This window comes from Sphaerodactylus townsendi, linkage group LG12 (genome assembly GCF_021028975.2).
Source record: "Sphaerodactylus townsendi isolate TG3544 linkage group LG12, MPM_Stown_v2.3, whole genome shotgun sequence".
NCBI lineage: Eukaryota > Metazoa > Chordata > Lepidosauria > Squamata > Sphaerodactylidae > Sphaerodactylus > Sphaerodactylus townsendi.
The window spans coordinates 49,230,354-49,250,771 of NC_059436.1; the positions used below are offsets into that span (position 1 = coordinate 49,230,354).

Consider the following 20,418-nt stretch of genomic DNA (forward strand, 5'->3'; position numbering starts at 1 on the left):
TGGTGAGAACCTGCTGGATCCCACCTCTGAGCCCATGGCTCCGCTCGACCTCAGATCCTGCCTACCGTACAACATGAGGAAGTATTCAACCCAAGGAGACAGATCAGCTCCCCAAAGATGCCTGGGGTATTAAGAGTTAACCATTTTTATACTATTCTAGGACTCCATCACGTTTTTCTTAGAGGGCGGCCTTCAGCAGGTCCCCTAGATAAGAGATCTGAGGTTTTTTTCACCAACAGCAAAGCTCCTTAACCACTAGGTGGCATTCTGGCTTCCACAGAGAATCTCCACGGAAGCCTCCACGGAGGTCAGGTACTGTCACTACACGCATGCTCACCCCCCTCCCCCCCGCCCCCATACCAGGTGCCCCCAATTTCCCAAATACAGAAAGTGGGCAACCTTGCAAGAGTCCAACCATGCTTGCGTTGGTGACACTGGCGGGCGGTGGGGAGTCCACTGCTTGCAAAGAGACAAACTAGTGCAAAACAATACATTTTTTATTTTGTTCACAGTTAAACACAAGCAACTGCCTTGACGTATTAGAACATTCTGGTAAGGACAGCAAACACCCTCTTTTTGGTTCCCCCCCCCCCCCAAAGTTTTTTTTAGCTTAGATTGTACCATTTCTCCTGGCCCATTTCATATTGGTGGCACTTCTGTTTCAAAACGGTAGATTATCATGCTTACCAAGAGGCGAGGAACAATGTTAACCCTTCGATGGAGAGTTGCGAAATTCCACTAACTAAATTCCATTAAGGAATTCCATTAACTAAATTCCATTAAGAAATTCCATTAACTAAATTCCATTAAGAAATTCCATTAACTAAAAGCAGTCATTTTTAATAGGAAAAAAAAAACTCCCATTGCCAGCTTTACCAAAGAGATCTTTTCCCCCCACAACTGCAACCAAAAAATTTACCGTATGATACATCCATGATTCAAAGAGATTTATTGAACAACGGCAACGAGATTTGTCCCTCATAATTTCTATGGTCCGTTCAGAAAATAATCTGAGATTCCAATAGCTTCAAACGCCGTCAAGGTCCTGCCGACTTTTCTGAGAGAGGGAAAGGGCCACCTGGACGGGTGACCGTGTGCAGGTTAATAAGCAGAACGGAGACAGTCCGGGAGGAACGGCTGAAAAGAAAGGCTCATTCCGGTTCCTCTTTGCAGAACTGCCCCGAAATTAGTTCTTTGGACCAGGTGGGAGTGAAGGAAAGCATCGAAGCAGGCGGGGCGCACACATTTTGCACTACACAACCTAGTCTAAACATTCGACACGACGAGAGGCTGCAGAGAACCCCCCCCCCCCCATTTAGACTGCAGGCAGGGAATCACATTTGAAAGCCCTCCCGTTGAACACGTCTCCGCTCTACTGGTTTCCTGCTATCAGGGAGGACGCTGTTTCCCTCGGAATACAATACTTTAAAAACATGATCTCCCCACTCTTGCAGCCTGAAACAGGATGGTTAATGATCTCCCCTCGTTCTGGGGCTCGTCCAGCAGGAGCCAGCCCCAGAGGGAGCGTTGGGAAGGGAAAGGGAAGGGGTTTGGAAGCCCGGAAGCCCCAACTCCTCTGCTACAATCTGCCACCATTTAAGTAACACAACCAGTACACGTACAATCCCATTTCACTCTTTGCAGAAGCTCGTCCGCTTCCTATTCTACTGAGAGATTCAAGCATTTGAACACAGCTACCAAGTCCACCATTTTAAAAACCAAGTTCCAGGAAGGGTCCAAAGATTAAAAATGGGCCACATTAACAGACTATTTAGAAATGTACACGGGACCACCGTCCAGGGGGCAAGGCAAGGTCTTTGTGCGCAGGAGAATTATAGCAGCTTCCTCTTGGATTTAGGACCACCTGGAGAGTTGCTTTTGCTGGGAAGGGTCTTGGGGAAAAATATCTGAGTATTTCAGAGATGGAAGGCTACACTGCGAAGGTTAGGAAAGACTCACAGACTGCTAGGAAGTCACAACTATCAACAGATTCTGACATTTAATACCTTTCCACTAGGGCAGGGGGTGTGGCGGGAGGCTGGGTTCAGTGAAGACTTCTGCAAAATGAAAAGGGAAAAAAATAACCCCCCCATTCGGGAGCTGAAGAGAGGGCCAGTTCTGTATCCCTCCTAAGATTTTGCCCCCCAGAGTAGCTTCATTTAGCTGCATTCCACCAACAGCTATCCTTACGTAGGCAAACACACACAGAGTTTCTGACAGACCACAGAAGTTTCTGCCACCTCGCTTGCAGCTTGCAGCTTGCAGCCAGGTCAGCATTCTTCAGGTAAAAGGAAAGACTGAGGGGGGGCCACTTGAGAGGAACAGAACCACCGGTTGCTTAGAAGCAAACGACGACAGGGTCTGCAGCGTAGAGCCATCCTCTCTGGTCGGTCACTCACTCACTCACTCTCTCCCACACACACACAACGTGAAAGTTCTCCAGGATTTGCAGCACAGAGCCATCCTCTCTGGTCAGTCACTCACTCTCTCTCACACACACACAAAAGTGAAAGTTCCCCGGGCCTCCCTGCCTCAGGTGCAACCCCAGCTTTGGCAAAAACTCTCAGGGAGTTCCAAAAGCATGCCACGTTTTCAGAGATGCTCCAGCTACCGAGTCCTCCCGCTCCGGGGGGAAACCTCGGATTTCTTTTCCCCATCACAACACAAGAAATGAGGTGAGGTCAACACCAGCTTATCAAGCAAAGAAGTAGTACTTAGGAGAGCCGAGGGACTGGGGTGGGGGACTAGTGTTTCAGTGGGACCACAAATCCAACCTGGGCTCTTTGCACAAGAAGTTCCAGTTTCTCAAAGGAGCGACTGCAGAAGCCTTTGTTCGTTCCATAGAAATGTTTCGGGACAGCACAGACAGATGGCTGGGGGGAGAGGGAGAATGTGGCATTAAAAGCTGACAGGCCCTCTTTTACAACATTTCATCACTAGAGCAGTGTCCAGCCACTAAAAAGGGGGCAGGGGCGGGGCGGAGTGTCATGTAAAGGTTGCCAAATGTTAGGATTTCATCCTTTCTAGGAGGAAATTAAGCCCTGGTCACCAGTAAAGGGAAGCACCTCCCCCTGCTCCACGCAGCGCTGGACCGGCGCGCTGCTCCTCAGTCAAGTGCCCGACTGCATTTCTCAGCCTCGTATTCAACACACATTCTCACTGGAGGGGGCCAGCTCAAAGAAAACACGGGGGGGGGGGGGGGGGGGGAGGAGACCGGACAAGGACAACGACTCAGAGAGTCCTGTCGACATTAATATGTTCTGAAGAAGGTCTGGCAAGTGTGCGTGGGGGGAGGGGGGGGGATCAGACTGAGCTTAGACATTTCCAGACCTGAAATCCAGTTCACATTCATTCAGCCAAGTCCACGAACACAGGTCCAGTTACTGCGGCCCGAGCCGGTGGCTCGTGACCCACGAGATATGAAAGCTTTTAGTTAAAAGGTGCGTTCACGCCTCCCAGTTCTATGCCAAGAACATGAAAAGTAACACTGATTTCAGACTCGCTTTCCTTTTTAGCTGTGGCCATGATGGGATTCGTTGTAGTCCATTATATGAAGCTGTCCAACACTGCTTTCCTGGGTCGGAGGGGAGGGGTCGGGGTCCTCTGGGCTAGGGGACGCCCTGACCTCCAGGCTGGGGTCTTTGCACAGCTCCATCTTTAAAGTGTCACAAAGGCTATTGATGGTCACCCCATCCTCGTCGCACTGGCTCTCGCTCTTGTTGCGGAACAGCTCCCGCACCTTCATCCCGAGGAAGCTCTCGGAGCTGGGGAGGGAGCCCACTGTCAGGGGACCCCCTCCGGGGGAGGAGTCCAGCAGCACGGAGGCCTCCCAGCGGCTCAGCTGCCCGGCTCTCTGGTTAGGGGGTTTCTCCGGAGTGGAGACTTCACTGCCACCCTTGCTGCTGCCGCTGCTGCTCCCCCGAGCGCCGGACAGTTTGGTCTCACCGTTCCTGTTGAGCGTCTCTTCGCTGTGTCCCGCGATGGAGCCTGTGTTGCTTTCGGGTAGCCTGCTGCAAGGTGGGGAAGAGAGGAAAAGTCAGCGGGACGAACTAAAGGGACCCACACGCAGGCTGAAGGTGGAGCTGAGGCATTCTCTCGGACTCAGTTGCTAAAGGGCACCGCTTCAATTTTAGAATGAAGAAGAAGAAGCGTTGGATTTATATCCCCCCTTTCTCTCCTATAGAGACTCAAAGGGGCTGACAATCTCCTTTCCCTTCCCCCCTCACAACAAACACCCTGTGAGGTAGGTGGGGCTGAGAGAGCTCTGAAGAACTGTGACTAGCCCAAGGTCACCCAGCTGGCGTGTGTGGGAGTGCACAGGCTAATCTGAATTGCCCAGATAAGCCTTCACAGCTCAAGCGGCAGAGCGAGGATTCAAACATGGTTCCTCCAGATTAGAGTACCCCTGCTCTTAACCACTGTACCACTGCTGCTCCTGGAACATAAGAACATAAGAACAAGCCAGCTGGATCAGACCAGAGTCCATCTAGTCCAGCTCTCTGCTACTCACAGTGGCCCATCAGGTGCCTTTGGGAGCTCACATGCAGGATGTGAAAGCAAGGGCCTTCTGCTGCTGCCGCTGCTTCCGAGCACCTGGACTGTTAAGGCATTTGCAATCTCAGATCAAAGAGGATCAAGATTGGTAGCCATAAATCGACTTCTCCTCCATAAATCTGTCCAAGCCCCTTTTAAAGCTATCCAGGTTAGTGGCCATCACCACCTCCCGTGGCAGCATATTCCAAACACCAATCACACGTTGCGTGAAGAAGTGTTTCCTTTTATTAGTCCTAATCCTTCCCCCCAGCATTTTCAATGTATGCCCCCTGGTTCTAGTATTGTGAGAAATAGAGAAAAATTTCTCTCTGTCAACATTTTCCACCCCATGCATAATTTTATAGACTTCAATCATATCCCCCCCAGACGTCTCCTCTCCAAACTAAAGAGTCCCAAATGCTGCAGCCTCTCCTCGTAAGGAAGGTGCTCCAGTCCCTCAATCATCCTTGTTGCCCTTCTCTGCACTTTTTCTATCTCTTCGATATCCTTTTTGAGATGGGGCGACCAGAACTGAACACAGTACTCCAAGTGCGGTCGCACCACGGCTTTATATAAGGGCATGACAATCTTTGCAGTTTTATTCTCAATTCCTTTCCTAATGATCCCCAGCATAGAGTTGGCCTTTTTCACAGAAGAAGAAGAGTTGGATTTATATCCCCCCTTTCTCTCCTGCAGGAGACTCAAAGGGGCTGACAAACTCCTTTCCCTTCCCCCCTCACAACAAACACCCTGTGAGGTAGGTGTGGCTGAGAGAACTCCAAAGAACTGTGACTAGCCCAAGGTCACCCAGCTGGCATGTGTGGGAGTGCACAGGCTAATCTGAATTGCCCAGATAAGCCTCCACAGCTCAAGCGGCAGAGCGGGGATTCAAACCTGGTTCCTCCAGATTAGAGTACCCCTGCTCTTAACCACTGTACCACTGCTGCTCCTGGACTCGAACGCTTGGTTGTACATGACACACAAGGCAACCCACACCCACGCAATAATGGGGAGCAACGCAAAGGCAACAAGCCACATGTGGGGTTAATGAAAAGAGAAGCTCCCTGCTGTGAAATGCTTGCAAGGTCCCATTTAGCAGAATGCTTGAAACTGCCTTATGTTGCGAAATGAAAGGAGACGGAGATGCGGTTTCGGTGGAGAGCTGGCGGCAACTCTGCCGATAGCTGTTCCTGGTCACCTTTTATTACATGCTTATCAGTAGAAGGACAATAGGGGCTACGTGATACAAGTCATGCGCTGGCAACGTGACTGATGAGTGGTGTTTGCTTGTAAGTCTGCCTAGTCAGTGCTCTTTAGCCTGGGTAGATCTGACTCTTGTGATATGTTGCTGCTAGGCCAGCATCTCATCATTTTATTTTCAGGATGCAATTGCTGGCGGAGGCGTAGCTGGGCCAGAGCGCACCTGGAGGGCACTCTGTGTTTCCCGCCCCCCCCACCCCCCCACACCTTAGTTCAGCCTGGAAAAGTGGCCTGCTCCCTTCAGGCTGAAAACGGCCTGGTGGGAACTACACTTCCCATCAGATCCTGGGGCTCTCCTGGGAAGTGTAGTTCCCACCAAGCCGTTTTTAGCCTGAAGGGAACAGGCTGCTTCTCCAGCCTGCAGCGTTTTGCTAAGGTAAATTGGGGGGGGGGGTGGAGACAAAGGGGTGATTTTTGGCCCCTTCAGGCGCGCCTGGTGCAACACGCCCCCCTCCGCCCCCTGGTAGCGCCGCCTCTGACCCCCTGGTCACCTAAAAACACTTCTCAAGGCCATGACAATCTCCCAGCTTGCATCTTTCTTCCTTCTGGAACTCATACGGGGAACTTTCCCTGCAGGCAGCCCAAGGGAACCACGATTGCCAACACCCAGCTGGCCGCTCCCACCCCCTTTACCTTTCATCTACTATTTCAGGAGATCCCATTTTGACATCTGCAAGATTCTTCTGCAACTTGTCGTTCTCCAGCCGGCCGTACAGGTCTAAGATTTCCAGCTCAAACGCCTGCGTGATCCTTTTCTGCACCTTGTACCGACTCTCCACTGCTTGGAGTTGGCCTCTGAAATGGACAAGGGGCTGCCTGTCAGTGGTCTTCCTCGCATCCCCCTCGAGTCGGTTTAAGAACTTCCCCTTGTGGAATAAAATCGCCCTCCGAACTAACTCTTTTATCAACATGCCAAATTGTAGGCCCTGGCATTACCTGTCAGAGAGAAACAGGCATTCTCCTGTGCCCAAATGAGCAGTAAGACAGGCAAGAGCGAGCAAACACAACAGAAAAGAAGCCTGGAGTGCTCAGGGGGCAGAGCCAGAATATAGGCTCTAACTGGGCTGCTGTCCTCTCAGCATTGACCATATAGCTCCGTGGTGGCAAACCTTTGGCACTCCAGATGTTATGGACTACAATTCACATCAGCCCATGCCAGTTTGGTCAATTGGCCATGCTGGCAGGGGCTGATGGGGATTGTCGTCCATAACATCTGGAGTGCCAAAGGTTCGCCACCACTGATATAGCTCCACCACTTGCCCTGGCTCTTCCGTCTGCAACCACTGCACGCCTCTCCCCCCTCCCGGAAGACCGGCAGTTTCATCACATGAACGAAGCAGCAGCCACTGACTTAAATGCTGCCAAACAAAAAACACCTCCATCCTACCGGGCTTGAACTTTAACATCCTCCAGGTATTTCTTCTGCTCCAATAAGAGATGGTCTCTCTTGGTGAGCTGAGATTCCAGTTCAGTTATCCGTTTCTGACAAGCCTCCAGCTGCTGGTTCTGCTGCTGAACGTAACACTTGGCTTTTTCCAGGTCTTTTCGGAAGGCCACCTGCATTATTTCTACTTCCTGAAACAAGAGGCGAAACATGACATTTGGTACTCTGCAATTTCTTCTCGCCGGTGGAGGGAATCATTAGAAGATGAAGACGAAGGAGGAGGAGGAGGAGGAGTGGTTTGGATTTATATCCCCCCTTTCTCTCCTGCAGGAGACTCAAAGGGGCTTACAATCTCCTTGCCCTTCCCCCCTCACAACAAACACCCTGTGAAGTGGGTGGGGCTGAGAGAGCTCCGAGAAGCTGTGACTAGCCCAAGGTCACCCAGCTGGCGTGTGTGGGAGTGTACAGGCTAATCTGAATTCCTCAGATAAGCCTCCACAGCTCAGGTGGAAGCGGGGAATCAAACCCAGATTTATCAACATGCCAAATTGTAGGCCCTGGCATTACCTGTCAGAGAGAAACAGGCATTCTCCTGTGCCCAAATGAGCAGTAAGACAGGCAAGAGCGAGCAAACACAACAGAAAAGAAGCCTGGAGTGCTCAGGGGGCAGAGCCAGAATATAGGCTCTAACTGGGCTGCTGTCCTCTCAGCATTGACCATATAGCTCCGTGGTGGCGAACCTTTGGCACTCCAGATGTTATGGACTACAATTCACATCAGCCCATGCCAGTTTGGTCAATTGGCCAAAACCCAGGTTCCTCCAGATTAGATACACGAGCTCTTAACCTCCTACGCCACTGCTGCTCCAGAACCTCCCCCTTACTCTGCAGGCAGGGCCACGGAAATAAGATGGATGATTAGACCTGCCGGACTTAGTGGGGCTTTGGCGGCAGAAAAGACCACACAGGAAAAAAAGTTTTGTTGCGTTACGTAGAAAAACACCTGTTAAAGGACCATTAACCACTGGAAATACAGCAGCCTGGAACAGAAAACATTCTGAGAAAAGTAACAAAAGACTGCCAATCCTAACTTTATGGTACACTCATTTATCTCAGTATCCCAAATGGGGCTGTATTCACTCCCCTCCTCCGCTGTCAGGCCTTCACAGAAAGTATTAATATCCCATCCTGTCAGTTGAGGGGAAGGGAAAGGAAGATCCAGGCTGGGATGCTTCAATCTGGGAGGGCTGAGTTGCTGCTGCAGAGATTCAGGGTGGAGAGTATTGGCAGTAGCACCCTTTGCCTATAAATGGCCTACTTGTCTGATTTATCCTTCCCACCAAATCCCTGGGCCTCAACTCTTTTTGGGGAGCAGCAGTGGTGTAGTGGTTAAGAGCAGGTGTACTCTAATCTGGAGGAACCGGGTTTGATTCCCTGCTCTGCCGCTTGAGCTGTGGAAGCTTATCTGGGGAATTCAGATTAGCCTGTGCATTCCAACACTTGCCAGCTGGGTGACCTTGGCTAGTCACAGTTCTTCTGAATTCTCTCAGCCCTACCTACCCCCAGGGTGTTTGTGGGGGGGGGGGGGGGGAAGAGTTTGTAAGCCCCTTTGAGTCTCCTTACAGGAGAGAAAGGGGGATATAAATCCAACTCTTCTTCTTGTCTAAGCCCACCTAGCAAGTTCACTGAAAAGCAGATCTGAACTACAGTCTTCCTCTTAGCAGCCAGGTTGTGACAACTCTGTGCCACTCTGAGGTTTGATATCCTTGTTTGTTGTGAGGGGGGAATGAAAAGGAGTTTGTCAGCCCCTTTGAGTCTCCTATAGGAGAGAAAGGGGGGATATAAATCCAACTCTTCTTCTTTTCACCTTCCTTCTGTAATGCTCCCTGTGCGAAATGCCAAAATGGTTTCCTTTCCACAAATCTGAAGAGAGCTCTGACTCACTAAAGCTTCTACTGAAATAAACGTTAAGTTTTCCAGTGGCCACCAACTTTGCTTTGATTCTCCCATGGTAGAAGCAGGAGTGGCCATCGCCACCTCACTAATCTCTTCCAAGAGTGCTCGATTTTTGATGCTGTAGTAGCGGCAGCTGCCTTTGCGGACCTGGTGTCAGGGGAACTGCTGCCATGTCACACCTGTCGCTCCCATGCTCACCTGCAAGAGATGCTAGAACCAATACTAGAACCAGGGGGCATACACTGAAAATGCTGGGGGGAAGAATTAGGACTAATAAAAGGAAACATTTCTTCACGCAACACGTGATTGGTGTTTGGAATCTGCTGCCACAGGAGGTGGTGATGGCCACTTACCTGGATAGCTTTAAAGGGGGCTTGGACAGATTTATGGAGGGGAAGTCGATCTCTGGCTACCAATCTGGATCCTCCTTGATCTGAGATTGCACATGCCTTAGCAGACCAGGTGCTCGGAAGCAGCGGCAGCAACAGGCCCTTGCTTTCACATCCTGCACGTGAGCTCCCAAAGGCACCTGATGGGCCACTGTGAGGAGCAGAGTGCTGGACCAGATGGACTCTGGTCTGATCCAGCAGGCTCTGCAGCAGGAGCAGCAGTGGTGTAGGAGGTTAAGAACTCGTGTATCTAATCTGGAGGAACCGGGTTTGATTCCCAGCTCTGCCGCCTCAGCTGTGGAGGCTTATCTGGGAAATTCAGATTAGCCTGTACACTCCCAAACATTCCAGCTGGGTGACCTTGGGCTAGTCACAGTTCTTCGGAGCTCTCTCAGCCCCACCTACCTCACAGGGTGTTTGTTGTGAGGGGAGAAGGGCAAGGAGATTGTGAGCCCCTTTGAGTCTCCTGCAGGAGAGAAAGGGGGGATATAAATCCAAACTCTTCTTCTTCTTCTTCCTGATGTTCTTATGTATATACACAGCTCACGGCTGCTAGGGAGCTACCAACAGGTTGTATGGATTATACGAACGAACCGAGCTGCCACTGACATTCCCCCCACAATTCTTACCTTTACATACAGGGACAACCCAGTGACTGCACCCCTTAAGAGAAGAAAGCTACCGTAGGTGCTACAGTGCGGTCCCCTGCAGCAGAGTTGGTGGGGAGGCAAAAGAGAAGGCGCGGTGACCCGCCCAGTACACAGAATGCTGGACATGGATTCATCTCCATGAAGTTCACCAGGCGACATGAGGGCCGGTCGCTCATATTCTCAGTCTGAGCTGCCACTCGGGGTGGCTAGGAGAATAAGATGGAGGAGGAGAGAAACAAATCTTCAGGCCATTCAATGTATTGTCGAAGGCTCTCACGGCCGGAATCACTGGGGTGTTGTGTGGTTTCCGGGCTGTGTGGCCGTGTTCTAGTAGCATTTTCTCCTGACGGTTCGCCTGCATCTGTGGCTGGCATCTTCAGAGGATCTGATGGTAGTGAAGCAAGTGGAGTATATATACCTGTGGAGCGTCCAGGGTGGGAGAAAGAACCATTTGCCTGTTTAACAAGTGTAAAGGGTGCAATTAGCAAGCTCGATTTGCATGTGGGATCCCACCCACCTTCACGGTTATTCACATGCTAAATGGGTGGATTCCTCCTAACACATGCAAATCATGCTTGCTAGCTGCACCCTTTACACTTGTTAACCAATGCAAATGGATCTTTCTCCCACCCTGGACACTCCACAGGTATATATACTCCACTTGCTTGACTACCATCAGATCCTCTGAAGATGCCAGCCACAGATGCAGGCGAAACGTCAGGAGAAAATGCTACTAGAACATGGCCATACAGCCCAGAAACCACACAACACCCCAAATCTTGAGGCCCTCAGAGGAACGGGGTGCAGAATGCCCGAAGTTGGTGGTGGTGATGGGAGTTATTAGAGCCTCACATTTGTACTACATCTACTTCGCATCCTGAGTGACCTTGGGCGAGTCACCATCCCTCACACCGGCCTACTCGACAGGGCTGACAGAGGATAATAAGACAGGAAAGGGAAGTTCATGTAAACCACCCTCAGAAGACACAGATTTTCAAAATCATTGATATTGGAGCTGTTTTAAGTAGTACTGATCACAGAGCAGCTACATAGCAACATAACCATCAAATGCAAGCGCAAAACTTGCGGCATCATGAAGACCGACACCGATTGCAGGATAAGGTTTTGCAAATGACGTTTGCGATTTACATGCGTAACGCAGACAAAGGCACAAAGAACGAAGGGCTTTTTCTGGGAGATTAAAGGAGCAAGCATGTATTGCAAACTCCAGATTTAGTTCCCAAAACCTACAGATGGGCCCAGACAAGGCAAAGGTTAGCAGGAAAACTCATCACAGATGCTTTGATTTCAAGAAGAGCACTTTGGTAGAGTTGAATTGGCCTGAATTTGGTTACTGCCCAGGAAAGCGGGTGGGAGGGACGATATCACAGATCTAAGCCATAATTTGAGGCCTGATGGAAGCGTATAGAATCCCAGACAACGAGCTCGAGCCCGCTGCGTGCTCATCCCTGCGAAGTACCCATTTTGCTTGAGAGCTGTGATTTTGTGGTCAGAAAAGGAACATTCTGAGAGGCTTTCCCCACTACAGAAGGGAGCTAAGGTCGACTCGGTTTCCTTCAGTGGAGGGTGATTCCAGGCTGTCCCCACAGCAACTGAGTTGGCCCCCTGGAACTGAGTTAGGTGGGTGGGATCATCTTGGTGCCTGTTTCTCTCCTCGATCGTGATTGGCGCTTGTGTTACGGCGGGAAATGGGAGCATTTTTAAAAAAAAGTTTTTACAGTTTACATGCGCTTTCTGCCCGCCACAACTCTCCCGTTCTGCGCATGCCACAAAAGCGGCTCGTGATTGGTTGAACGGATGAGGTGTCGTTTTGATGCTTCCCCACTTCGAAGCGGTATCGACCTTGTTCCGGCAGAAAAGTGTAGTTCATAACTGCAACAAGGATGTCGCAGTTCTGAGGGGCGGGGGCGGGGGGGGGGGACTGAGACAAAACAATGTTGAGCTCGGTGGCAGTGGGGATTCACTGAGGTGGACCTAGGTAGAAACCAGTTCAACTCTGTCAGTAGGGAAAGCCTCTGAGAGTCTGGAGAGTTCGCTCCAGGCAGCTGGACTGGGATTTGCCAGCCGATGGGCCACATTTCCACCAGGCTTCTGTTGTAACCAAAGCCTCTGCAAACTGGTTTCCCCAGTGCATATCCACGCATTCTCACGGGCAGAGACGGTCCCTTGAAAACCACAGAGGGACTGTCAGCAGATGAAAGCCACCTGCCTGCTGCAGAGGTACACACCTTGGGTGTGTCGGCGTGCTTGTGCTGTAGCTGCTCCAAGTACAGCTCGTTGACCTCCCCAAGGACCAGAAGTTGCCTGTTCAAGAACTCCATCTGCTGCTGGACCGATTCGCTGTTAGAGAGCTTTACAAAAAATGGAAAAGAACACAAAGTGAGATGAATCATCTCAATGCAAAAACACAAAAATTATTTAGTCAAGTGTAAGTCTAGGTTCGCTTCCCTTAGGTATGCTCTCCCAAATAAGATGGAATCTTACATTTGCACACAAGTTACTGTAACGTTCAATAATATTGGGGTGTTGTGTGGTTTCCAGGCTGTGTTCTAGTAGCATTCTGTGAAAAAGGCAAACTCTATGCTGGGGATAATTACGAAAGGAATTGAGAATAAAACTGCAAGGATTGTCATGCCCTTATATAAAGCAGTGGTGCGACCGCACTTGGAGTACTGTGTTCAGTTCTGGTCGCCACATCTCAAAAAGGATATCGAAGAGATAGAAAAAGTGCAGAGAAGGGCAACGAGGATGATTGAGGGACTGGAGCACCTTCCTTATGAGGAGAGGCTGCAGCGTTTGGGACTCTTTAGTTTGGAGAGGAGACATCTGAGGGGGGATATAATTGAAGTCTATAAAATTATACATGGGGTAGAAAATGTTGACAGAGAGAAATTTTTCTCTCTTTCTCACAATACTAGAACCAGAGGGCATACATTGAAAATGCTGGGGGGAAGAATTAGGACTAATAAAAGGAAACACTTCTTCACGCAACGTGTGATTGGTGTTTGGAATCTGCTGCCTCAGGAGGTGGTGATGGCCACTAACCTGGATAGCTTTAAAAGAGGCTTGGACAGATTTATGGAGGGGAAGTCGATTTATGGCTACCAATCTTGATCCTCTTTGATCTGAGATTGCAAATGCCTTAGCAGACCAGGTGCTCAGGAGCAGCAGCAGCAGCAGCAGGCCATTGCTTTCACATCCTGCAGGTGAGCTCCCAAAGGCACCTGGTGGGCCACTGCGAGTAGCAGAGTGCTGGACTAGATGGACTCTGGTCTGATCCAGCTGGCTTGTTCTTATGTTCTTAGCATTTTCTCCTGACGTTTTGCCTGCACCTGTGGCTGGCATCCACACATTAACTATATGCCGTGAGGAAAAAAATTCTCCCACACTTCAGCTTCAGTGGATGAACCTGGGCTTTACCGCGTTTCCCCGAAAATAAGACAGTGTCTTATATTAATTTTTGCTCCCAAAGATGCGCTATGTCTTATTTTCAGGGGATGTCTTATTTTTCTGTGTTCTGTTCGTCGGGCATGCTTCCAAACAAAAACTTTGCTACGTCTTGCTTTCGGGGGATGCCTTATATTTCGCACTTCAGCAAAACCTCTACTACGTCTTATTTTCAGGGGATGTCTTATATTCAGGGAAATAGGGTAGTATTATGGGAGAGGGAGAATGCCAAAGTGTTCGGTAAGAGCTCAGAATGGCTCACACGCAGGCGGCTCTCCCAGCACGTCCTTCCTCCAAGCAGCTTCCAGTGTGAAACCAGCAAAGCTCCAGTCGAACAGCAATAGGACACATTGCCAGACCGCCAGGGGGAGGGGGCTCTTTCCCTATCAGGGTGGTGGGTGTGTGCCTGCCCACCCACCCACTTCAAAACACAAAAAATGCGTGCAAAACACGAAGTTTCAGCTTCGAATTCTTCCGCTTCGCCACAAAGAGAGAGTGTGCGAGCGAGCCGGGATTTCGGCTCTCCTACCTTTTGAGAAACCTGGCTCAACAGCAGCTCCGTGTGGCACACCTTGTTGTTGGCTTTCTTCAACTCGAGCCGCAAATCAGCAATTATGGTGCAGCAGTCCTCCAGCTTGGTCTGCGGAAAAGGCCACGGGAGGTTAAGGCTCGCCCAAGGAGGGTGCTGGAAACCCCAACCCTGCCTGGGTCCAGATGCTTGCTGAACCTCTTTACAAAAACGTCAAATCAGGCAGCCTCCCCTCTTCCCTGAAGTCACAGCTGCAACCGCAATTCATCTGGTGGTTGTGGGTTTTCCAGGCTGTGCAGCCGTGGTCTGGTAGATCTTGTTCCTAACGTTTCACCTGCATGGAGACCCAGGTGGCCCATACAACCCGGGTTGCGTTTTTCCATCTTTGACAGGCCCGACGGTCGGCTCCCTTCCTCTCTAACACTGACCTAGCCACGGTGATCCATGCAACGGTCACCTCCAGGCTAGACTATTGTAACTCGCTCTATGTGGGCCTTCCCTTGCGTTCGATCCGGAAATTGAAACTGGTCCACCATGCGGCGGCCCAGCTGCTCACAGGGGGCGCCTTCCGAGAACATATCTCCCCTGTTCTAGGGATTGGCACCCCACGTTCTCTCCCAGTGAGTCACAACCCATCCCAAAAACCAGCAAACAGCACCTATCAATCAGCTCTGGGAAACAGCACCCAGCTCCACATCTGGGAGAGATGAAATTGTCCCCAGTTGAGAGAGGAAGAAGAGGAGTTTGGCATTGGAGACCATTTATCATCAGTGTAAGACCTATCCTCTGGGGTCTCACAGGACACAGTCCTATCCTTTATATTCTTCAATCTTTATGTAAACCTTTATGTAAACCTTGGGCCAAATATTTCATAGTTTTGGGGTTGAATTATACCCCGTTTTTCTCAGCCCTAAGGAATCTCAAAATAACTTATAAACTCCTTCTCTGCCAGGGAATATAGTTAATTGGTATACATCTTGTGAGCAGACAGATCAAAATGATCTAAATGACAGCTAATGTTTGAAGAAGCACCTGATGTAACTGTACAGGACCAGTTCAAACCAGATCACTAACTTTCACTGTGATAGGCTAACTGATGTATAAAAGCAGAGCCTGTACATGTATGCTGTGTCTAGGGAATTTTGGAGTTGCTGCGGAGCATGCTGTCCAGTCGTTTGCTGATTTGTGTCTACACTGTAAATATCTGCACCTAAGACAAAGTCTTCTTGGAAGTACTAGTCAAAGGTCATCAAGCAGGTTAAAAGTGCAGGAGTGGGGAAACAAGCTTGATTCACTAGATGAGAGTCTGCCACTCCTGCAGAGGAGTATGGAACCAAACCTGGTTCTCCAGATTAGAGTCTACCCCTCTTAACCACTAGCTCTCAGAGAAGGACAAAAAACCTAGCACTGACTGTCAAATGCAAGGCAGAAAAGCCTGGGTCTGAACCTTCCATGTACAGGGATGGGGGGGGGGAGACAATCTTTATGGATTCCCCTCTCCCATTACAGCCTGTTTCTGGGATCAGGAGCGCAACTCCAAGAACAGGCACATTGGGAGGGGAGGCTTAGTGGGGGCCAGAAGCATGCAAGTGAATGTGGGGTGGAATTTCTGAAACCCACACCGTTTCATCCAGATGAAACATTTATTTTGATTTAATTGTTATAGGCTGTTATTCTGATGTTATTGGATTATTGCTATATTGTTATGTATTATTGCTAATGTACTGACTTATGATTAAAGTCTTGGATATTATGAATTTGGTGGTATACAAGAATGTGCTGCAAACCTGCTGTTATTGTTCTCTGAAATTGTTTAGTTGGAAAGGTTAAGTTGCCATCTGTAATCGGGTTCTATTTTAGTTCTATGTAATTTATCAGTGTTATATTAGTATAATGTATCTGTTTCTTATGTTGTTAGCCGCCCTGAGCCCTTCGGGGATAGGGCGGGGTATAAATATAAAGTGAAGTGAAGTGAAGTGAAGTGTTGCGCCGCCTGCATTGGTTACCGGTTGAATTCCAAATCATCTTCAAGGTGTGGGTGTTGACCTTTAAGGCCTTACGCGGCCTGGGACCCTTGTACCTTCGGGACCGCATTACCCCATATGTCACGAGTCGACCTCTGCGCTCAGCAGAGGCCAATTTACTGGAGATCCCTGGCCCCTCAATGATGCGGCTGGCCTCCACTCAGGCCAGGGCCTTTATGACTCTGACCCCTGCCTGGTGGAACACTCTACCACCAGCTGTCCGGGCCCTGCGGGACCTTGGAGAGTTCTGCAGGGCCTGCAAGACTGAATTGTTCCACCGGGCCTTTGGAGAAACCAGTCACTGAGGGTGCTCCTCTGCTCTGCCCTCCTCCCCAGCTGTATAGGGTCCCTTTTTTTAACATCATCGGGACCCATTATCTCTCTTTCTGGGAGGGTTGCATATGGGTTTCGTGGGATACTGTTTTAGAATGTAAATTTTTAAACTTTTTATATGTTTTTATATATGATATATTAGTATTGTTGCATATCACTCTGGATTCCCCTTCGGGATAGGGCGGTATATTAAATCAAATAATTAATTAATTAATTAATTGATAGATAGATAGATAGATAGATAGATAGATAGATAGATAGATAGATAGATAGATAGATAGATAAATAAATGTGTGGCTGGCATCTTCAGAGGTGTATCACAGAGAGAAGTATGTTACACACTGTGTCCTCTATGATACACTTCTGAGGATGCCAGCCACAGCCCGGAAAACCCACAACAACCAGTTGAATCTGGCCGTGAAAGCCTTCAACAATATACTGAGCAACTCATCTCAAGTTTTTGGACTTGAGAAACAATCCTGCTCATATTTCAGTCGTTCTGCCGTACCGTACACAGAAGGTGTACCCTTTGCTTTTGTGTGTGTGGGTTTTTTTAGCAGGAAAACCCTGAAGACAACCGCTGCGGACCTGCAATTCCTGGCTCTGGTTGTAAAACTCCTCCCGGTCGTGCTGCAGCTGGCGGATCTGGTTGTGGAGCCGAGCCACGACGCTGTCGTGCTCTTCTTGGAACTGGCGGTATCTGCCCTGCTCCTTCTGCAGGCTGACCTTCAAGGACTGGATGTCCTTCTCCTGGAGCCTCAGCTGGTCTTTCTGCCCGGAACCAGAGACTGCATGTCAGAGACTACATCAGAAGTGGAGCTATCAGGGGGCAGGGGGGCGCGCATTGCATTGGCCGCATGCCGGGGAGGGGGCGGGAAATCACCCTGGGGCCCCTGTGGGGCTCCCCGGACTTACCTTAGTGAAACAGTGCAGGCTGGAGAATCTGCCTGTTCCCTTCAGGCTGAAAATGACCTGGTGGGAACTATACTTCCCAGGAGATCTTGCGAGCCCCAAGGTCTGATGGGAAGTGTAGTTCCCGCCAGGCCGTTTTCAGCCTGAAGGGAATAGGCCCGTGGTGGCAAACCTTTGGCACTCCAGATGTTATGGACTACAATTCCCATCAGCCCCTGCCAGAATGGCTAATTGGCCATGCTGGCAGGGCCTGATGGGAATTGTAGTCCATAACATCTGGAGTGCCAAAGGTTTGCCACCACTGGAATAGGCCGATTCTCCAGCCTGCACTGTTTCACTGAAGTAAGTGTGTGGGGGGCAGGGCGGGGTGCTGCGGCGGGGGGGGGGGGACACAGAGTGCGCACCGGGCGCAGTATGGCCCAGCTACGCCTCCGGACTATACTTGAGTGGGCCAATTCTTTCACACCCACGTAGGCAACTGACTCTCAAGCCAGAACACGAAGAGCAGGCCGGCCCAGCTTATTCTGCAGCCCCAAGTGGTTGCCCAGGCACGTCACCCAGGGCCATTTGGGGCAGCAGAGGACGCCAGGGGCTGGCTCCAAGATCACAGGCACCACTCCCTGACCACCCCAAGGGGTCACCTGGTGGGCCACTGCGAGTAGCAGAGAGCTGGACTAGATGGACTCTGGTCTGATCCAGCTGGCTTGTTCTTATGTTCTTATGTCACCCGGGCAAAAGCATGGCCTGTCTCCAACATCTCCCAGTTCCATTATTTCTACTTCCAATAATTTTGGGATCAGGAATTGTATTGGGGAAACAGAAGGAAAAAGGCAGGAAGGGGGGCTAGGTCTTTTGTTGGTACCCTTTCAGCTTCCTGGGGCTCAAGCCCGACAATCCAGTTGGGGCCTGCCTGCTCTCCTTCCTTGCTCCCTCCAAGTAGGGTGCACAGGAACTTCAAATATTGTTCTAATTCCCTTCAGATAGGGCATGATTGCCGTGCCTACTAAAGTGGGAGCACTGTCCCAATCTTTATTCAAACGGAAGTTTCCGACGACATTATTTTCGGAACAACAACATTGCAGTTGGGCCGGCACTGATGAGAGCAGCCGGTTAAGCCCGTCCCTTCAGAGGCTTGGTATTTTGTAACGCAGACTTCTTTGTTCTGTTTTTAAATGCTTGAGTTTGGGCGTTTTGCAGTATTTACATCAGCAAAACATACCGGGGGGGGGGGAGGGGGGAGGCACTACACTTAAAACCGGCCCCAACGTTGCTTCTGAGCACGTGAAGGTTACGTAGGGCACAAGATGTAGAAAGGAGCAAATGGAGCACAATGGTGCGAAAATGGGAAAGCCTGAACTAGTCGCCACGACGAGGTCCAGGCAGTGGTGGGATCCAAAAATTTTAGTCACAGGTTCCCATGGTGGTGGGATTCAAACTGTGGCGTAGCGCCAATGGGGCTGGGCGGGGCACGACGGGGGCGTGGCCGGGCATTCCTGGGCGGGGCATTCCTGGGAGGGGCTGTGGCAAGGACACAGCCGCTGCACCGGTACTTGGGCAGGAAACGAATGCACGCAGGCGCAGGCTGCCATGCACACCAGTGCACCTCCTGCTAGACTGCTTCAAGTTCTGTGCACTACTGCTGAGAGGAAGGGCGTAACTAAGGCAAAAATCACATGGCAAAATCACCCATTAGTAACCCCCTCTCGGCACACACAAATAATTAGTAACCCTCTCTCGGGAACCTGTGAGAACCTGCTGGATCCCACCTCTGGGTCCAGGCCTGCCTTCTCCCTGCGGTCCTAAAAACTAGCTTTTCTTTTTTTTTTAATGCAAGAAAGAGAAGTTCCCCAATCCCAATTTCTGCTGGAGGGCTACACTCGACACCTGTGCAGAAACAACCTACAGAAGTTAAGCCTTCACCACTCCTATGCGCAAATCCAGGAAGGGTTTTTGAAGCCTGATTCCTGAGCTAGGGTAACCGTCTGCAGGTTGACAAGAGGCCGGGCAAGAACGCGACGAGAGGGAATGCGCGGCGAAGGGCCGGCTGGAGGCCTCTCCCGGGCCCTCGCTCACCATAGCCGCGTTGTGCTCCTCCAGGGCCGCCGCTTTGATCACCTTCCGCAGGAGCCGCCGGTTCCGGAGCGCGTGCTGCTGCCTTTTGAAGCGCTCGTACAGCAGCTGGTTGTGGAGCAAGAGCAGCTGGTTCCGCAGAGTGTGGATCTCGTCTGAAGGGGGAGAACCTGCAGAGGCGGCAGGAGAGGGAAGGAGGGGCAGGGCTAGTGGGAAACCACGGAGTCCCTTCGGGGCTGTTCGAGGGAAAGTGAGCAGGACAGCTCTCCAGCTGGAAGCCGTAACTTACATTTAAAATTTTACTCAGCTGATTTTAGTCAGAGTTTAAGCCAGTGATGGCGAACCTATGGCACGGGTGCCAGAGGTGGCACTCTGAGCCCTCTCTGTGGGCGCACACACAGAGTTCGTCATGTGGGGGGTGGAAAACCACACCACCCCCCACACACACACACACCTAGGCTGGCCTGGGCCACTTAGCACGACATGCGTGCACCGTGGTGACCAGGGAGGATTCAGCTGGCGGGCCTGGTGCCTGTGGTCCAGGTGGCTTCTGCCGGGGGGGGGGGGGGGGGGGGCAGAGGAGGCAGAGATGCTAGAGAGGCACAGAGCAGTGCACCAGGACTTGCTGGAGGCTAGAGCAGGCTGGCCCCTGCTCGAGCGGATAGGGCGGAAGAAGAGGGAGCCAACCGGTTTTTTTCTAAACTAAAACCTCAGCATTCAGGTTAAATTGCCGGGTTGGCGCTTTGCGATAAATAACTGGAGTTTGGGTTGCAATTTGGGCACTAGGTCTTAAAAAGGTTCGCCATCACTGGTTTAAGCGGTTTAGACTTGTTGGCACCCTTTTCCTTATTTTGGAATAAGATATGAAGGCTTGTCTGCCAGTCAGATACTAAATACCAGTGCATTACAGA

At 50.6% G+C, this 20,418-nt stretch overlaps 1 protein-coding gene across 1 annotated transcript in view; it reads right to left on the minus strand.

Moving 5' to 3' along the window:
- Positions 1–479: 479 nt before the first annotated feature.
- TSC1 (TSC complex subunit 1) overlaps positions 480–20,418 on the minus strand; it is a 64,675-nt gene continuing 44,736 nt past the window's right edge. Inside the window, 7 exon segments of the mRNA XM_048512628.1 lie at positions 480–4,010; positions 6,427–6,588; positions 7,181–7,368; positions 12,421–12,543; positions 14,169–14,279; positions 17,114–17,296; positions 19,511–19,677. Coding sequence (XP_048368585.1) covers positions 3,512–4,010; positions 6,427–6,588; positions 7,181–7,368; positions 12,421–12,543; positions 14,169–14,279; positions 17,114–17,296; positions 19,511–19,677 — 1,433 coding nt within the window. The 3' untranslated portion in view covers positions 480–3,511.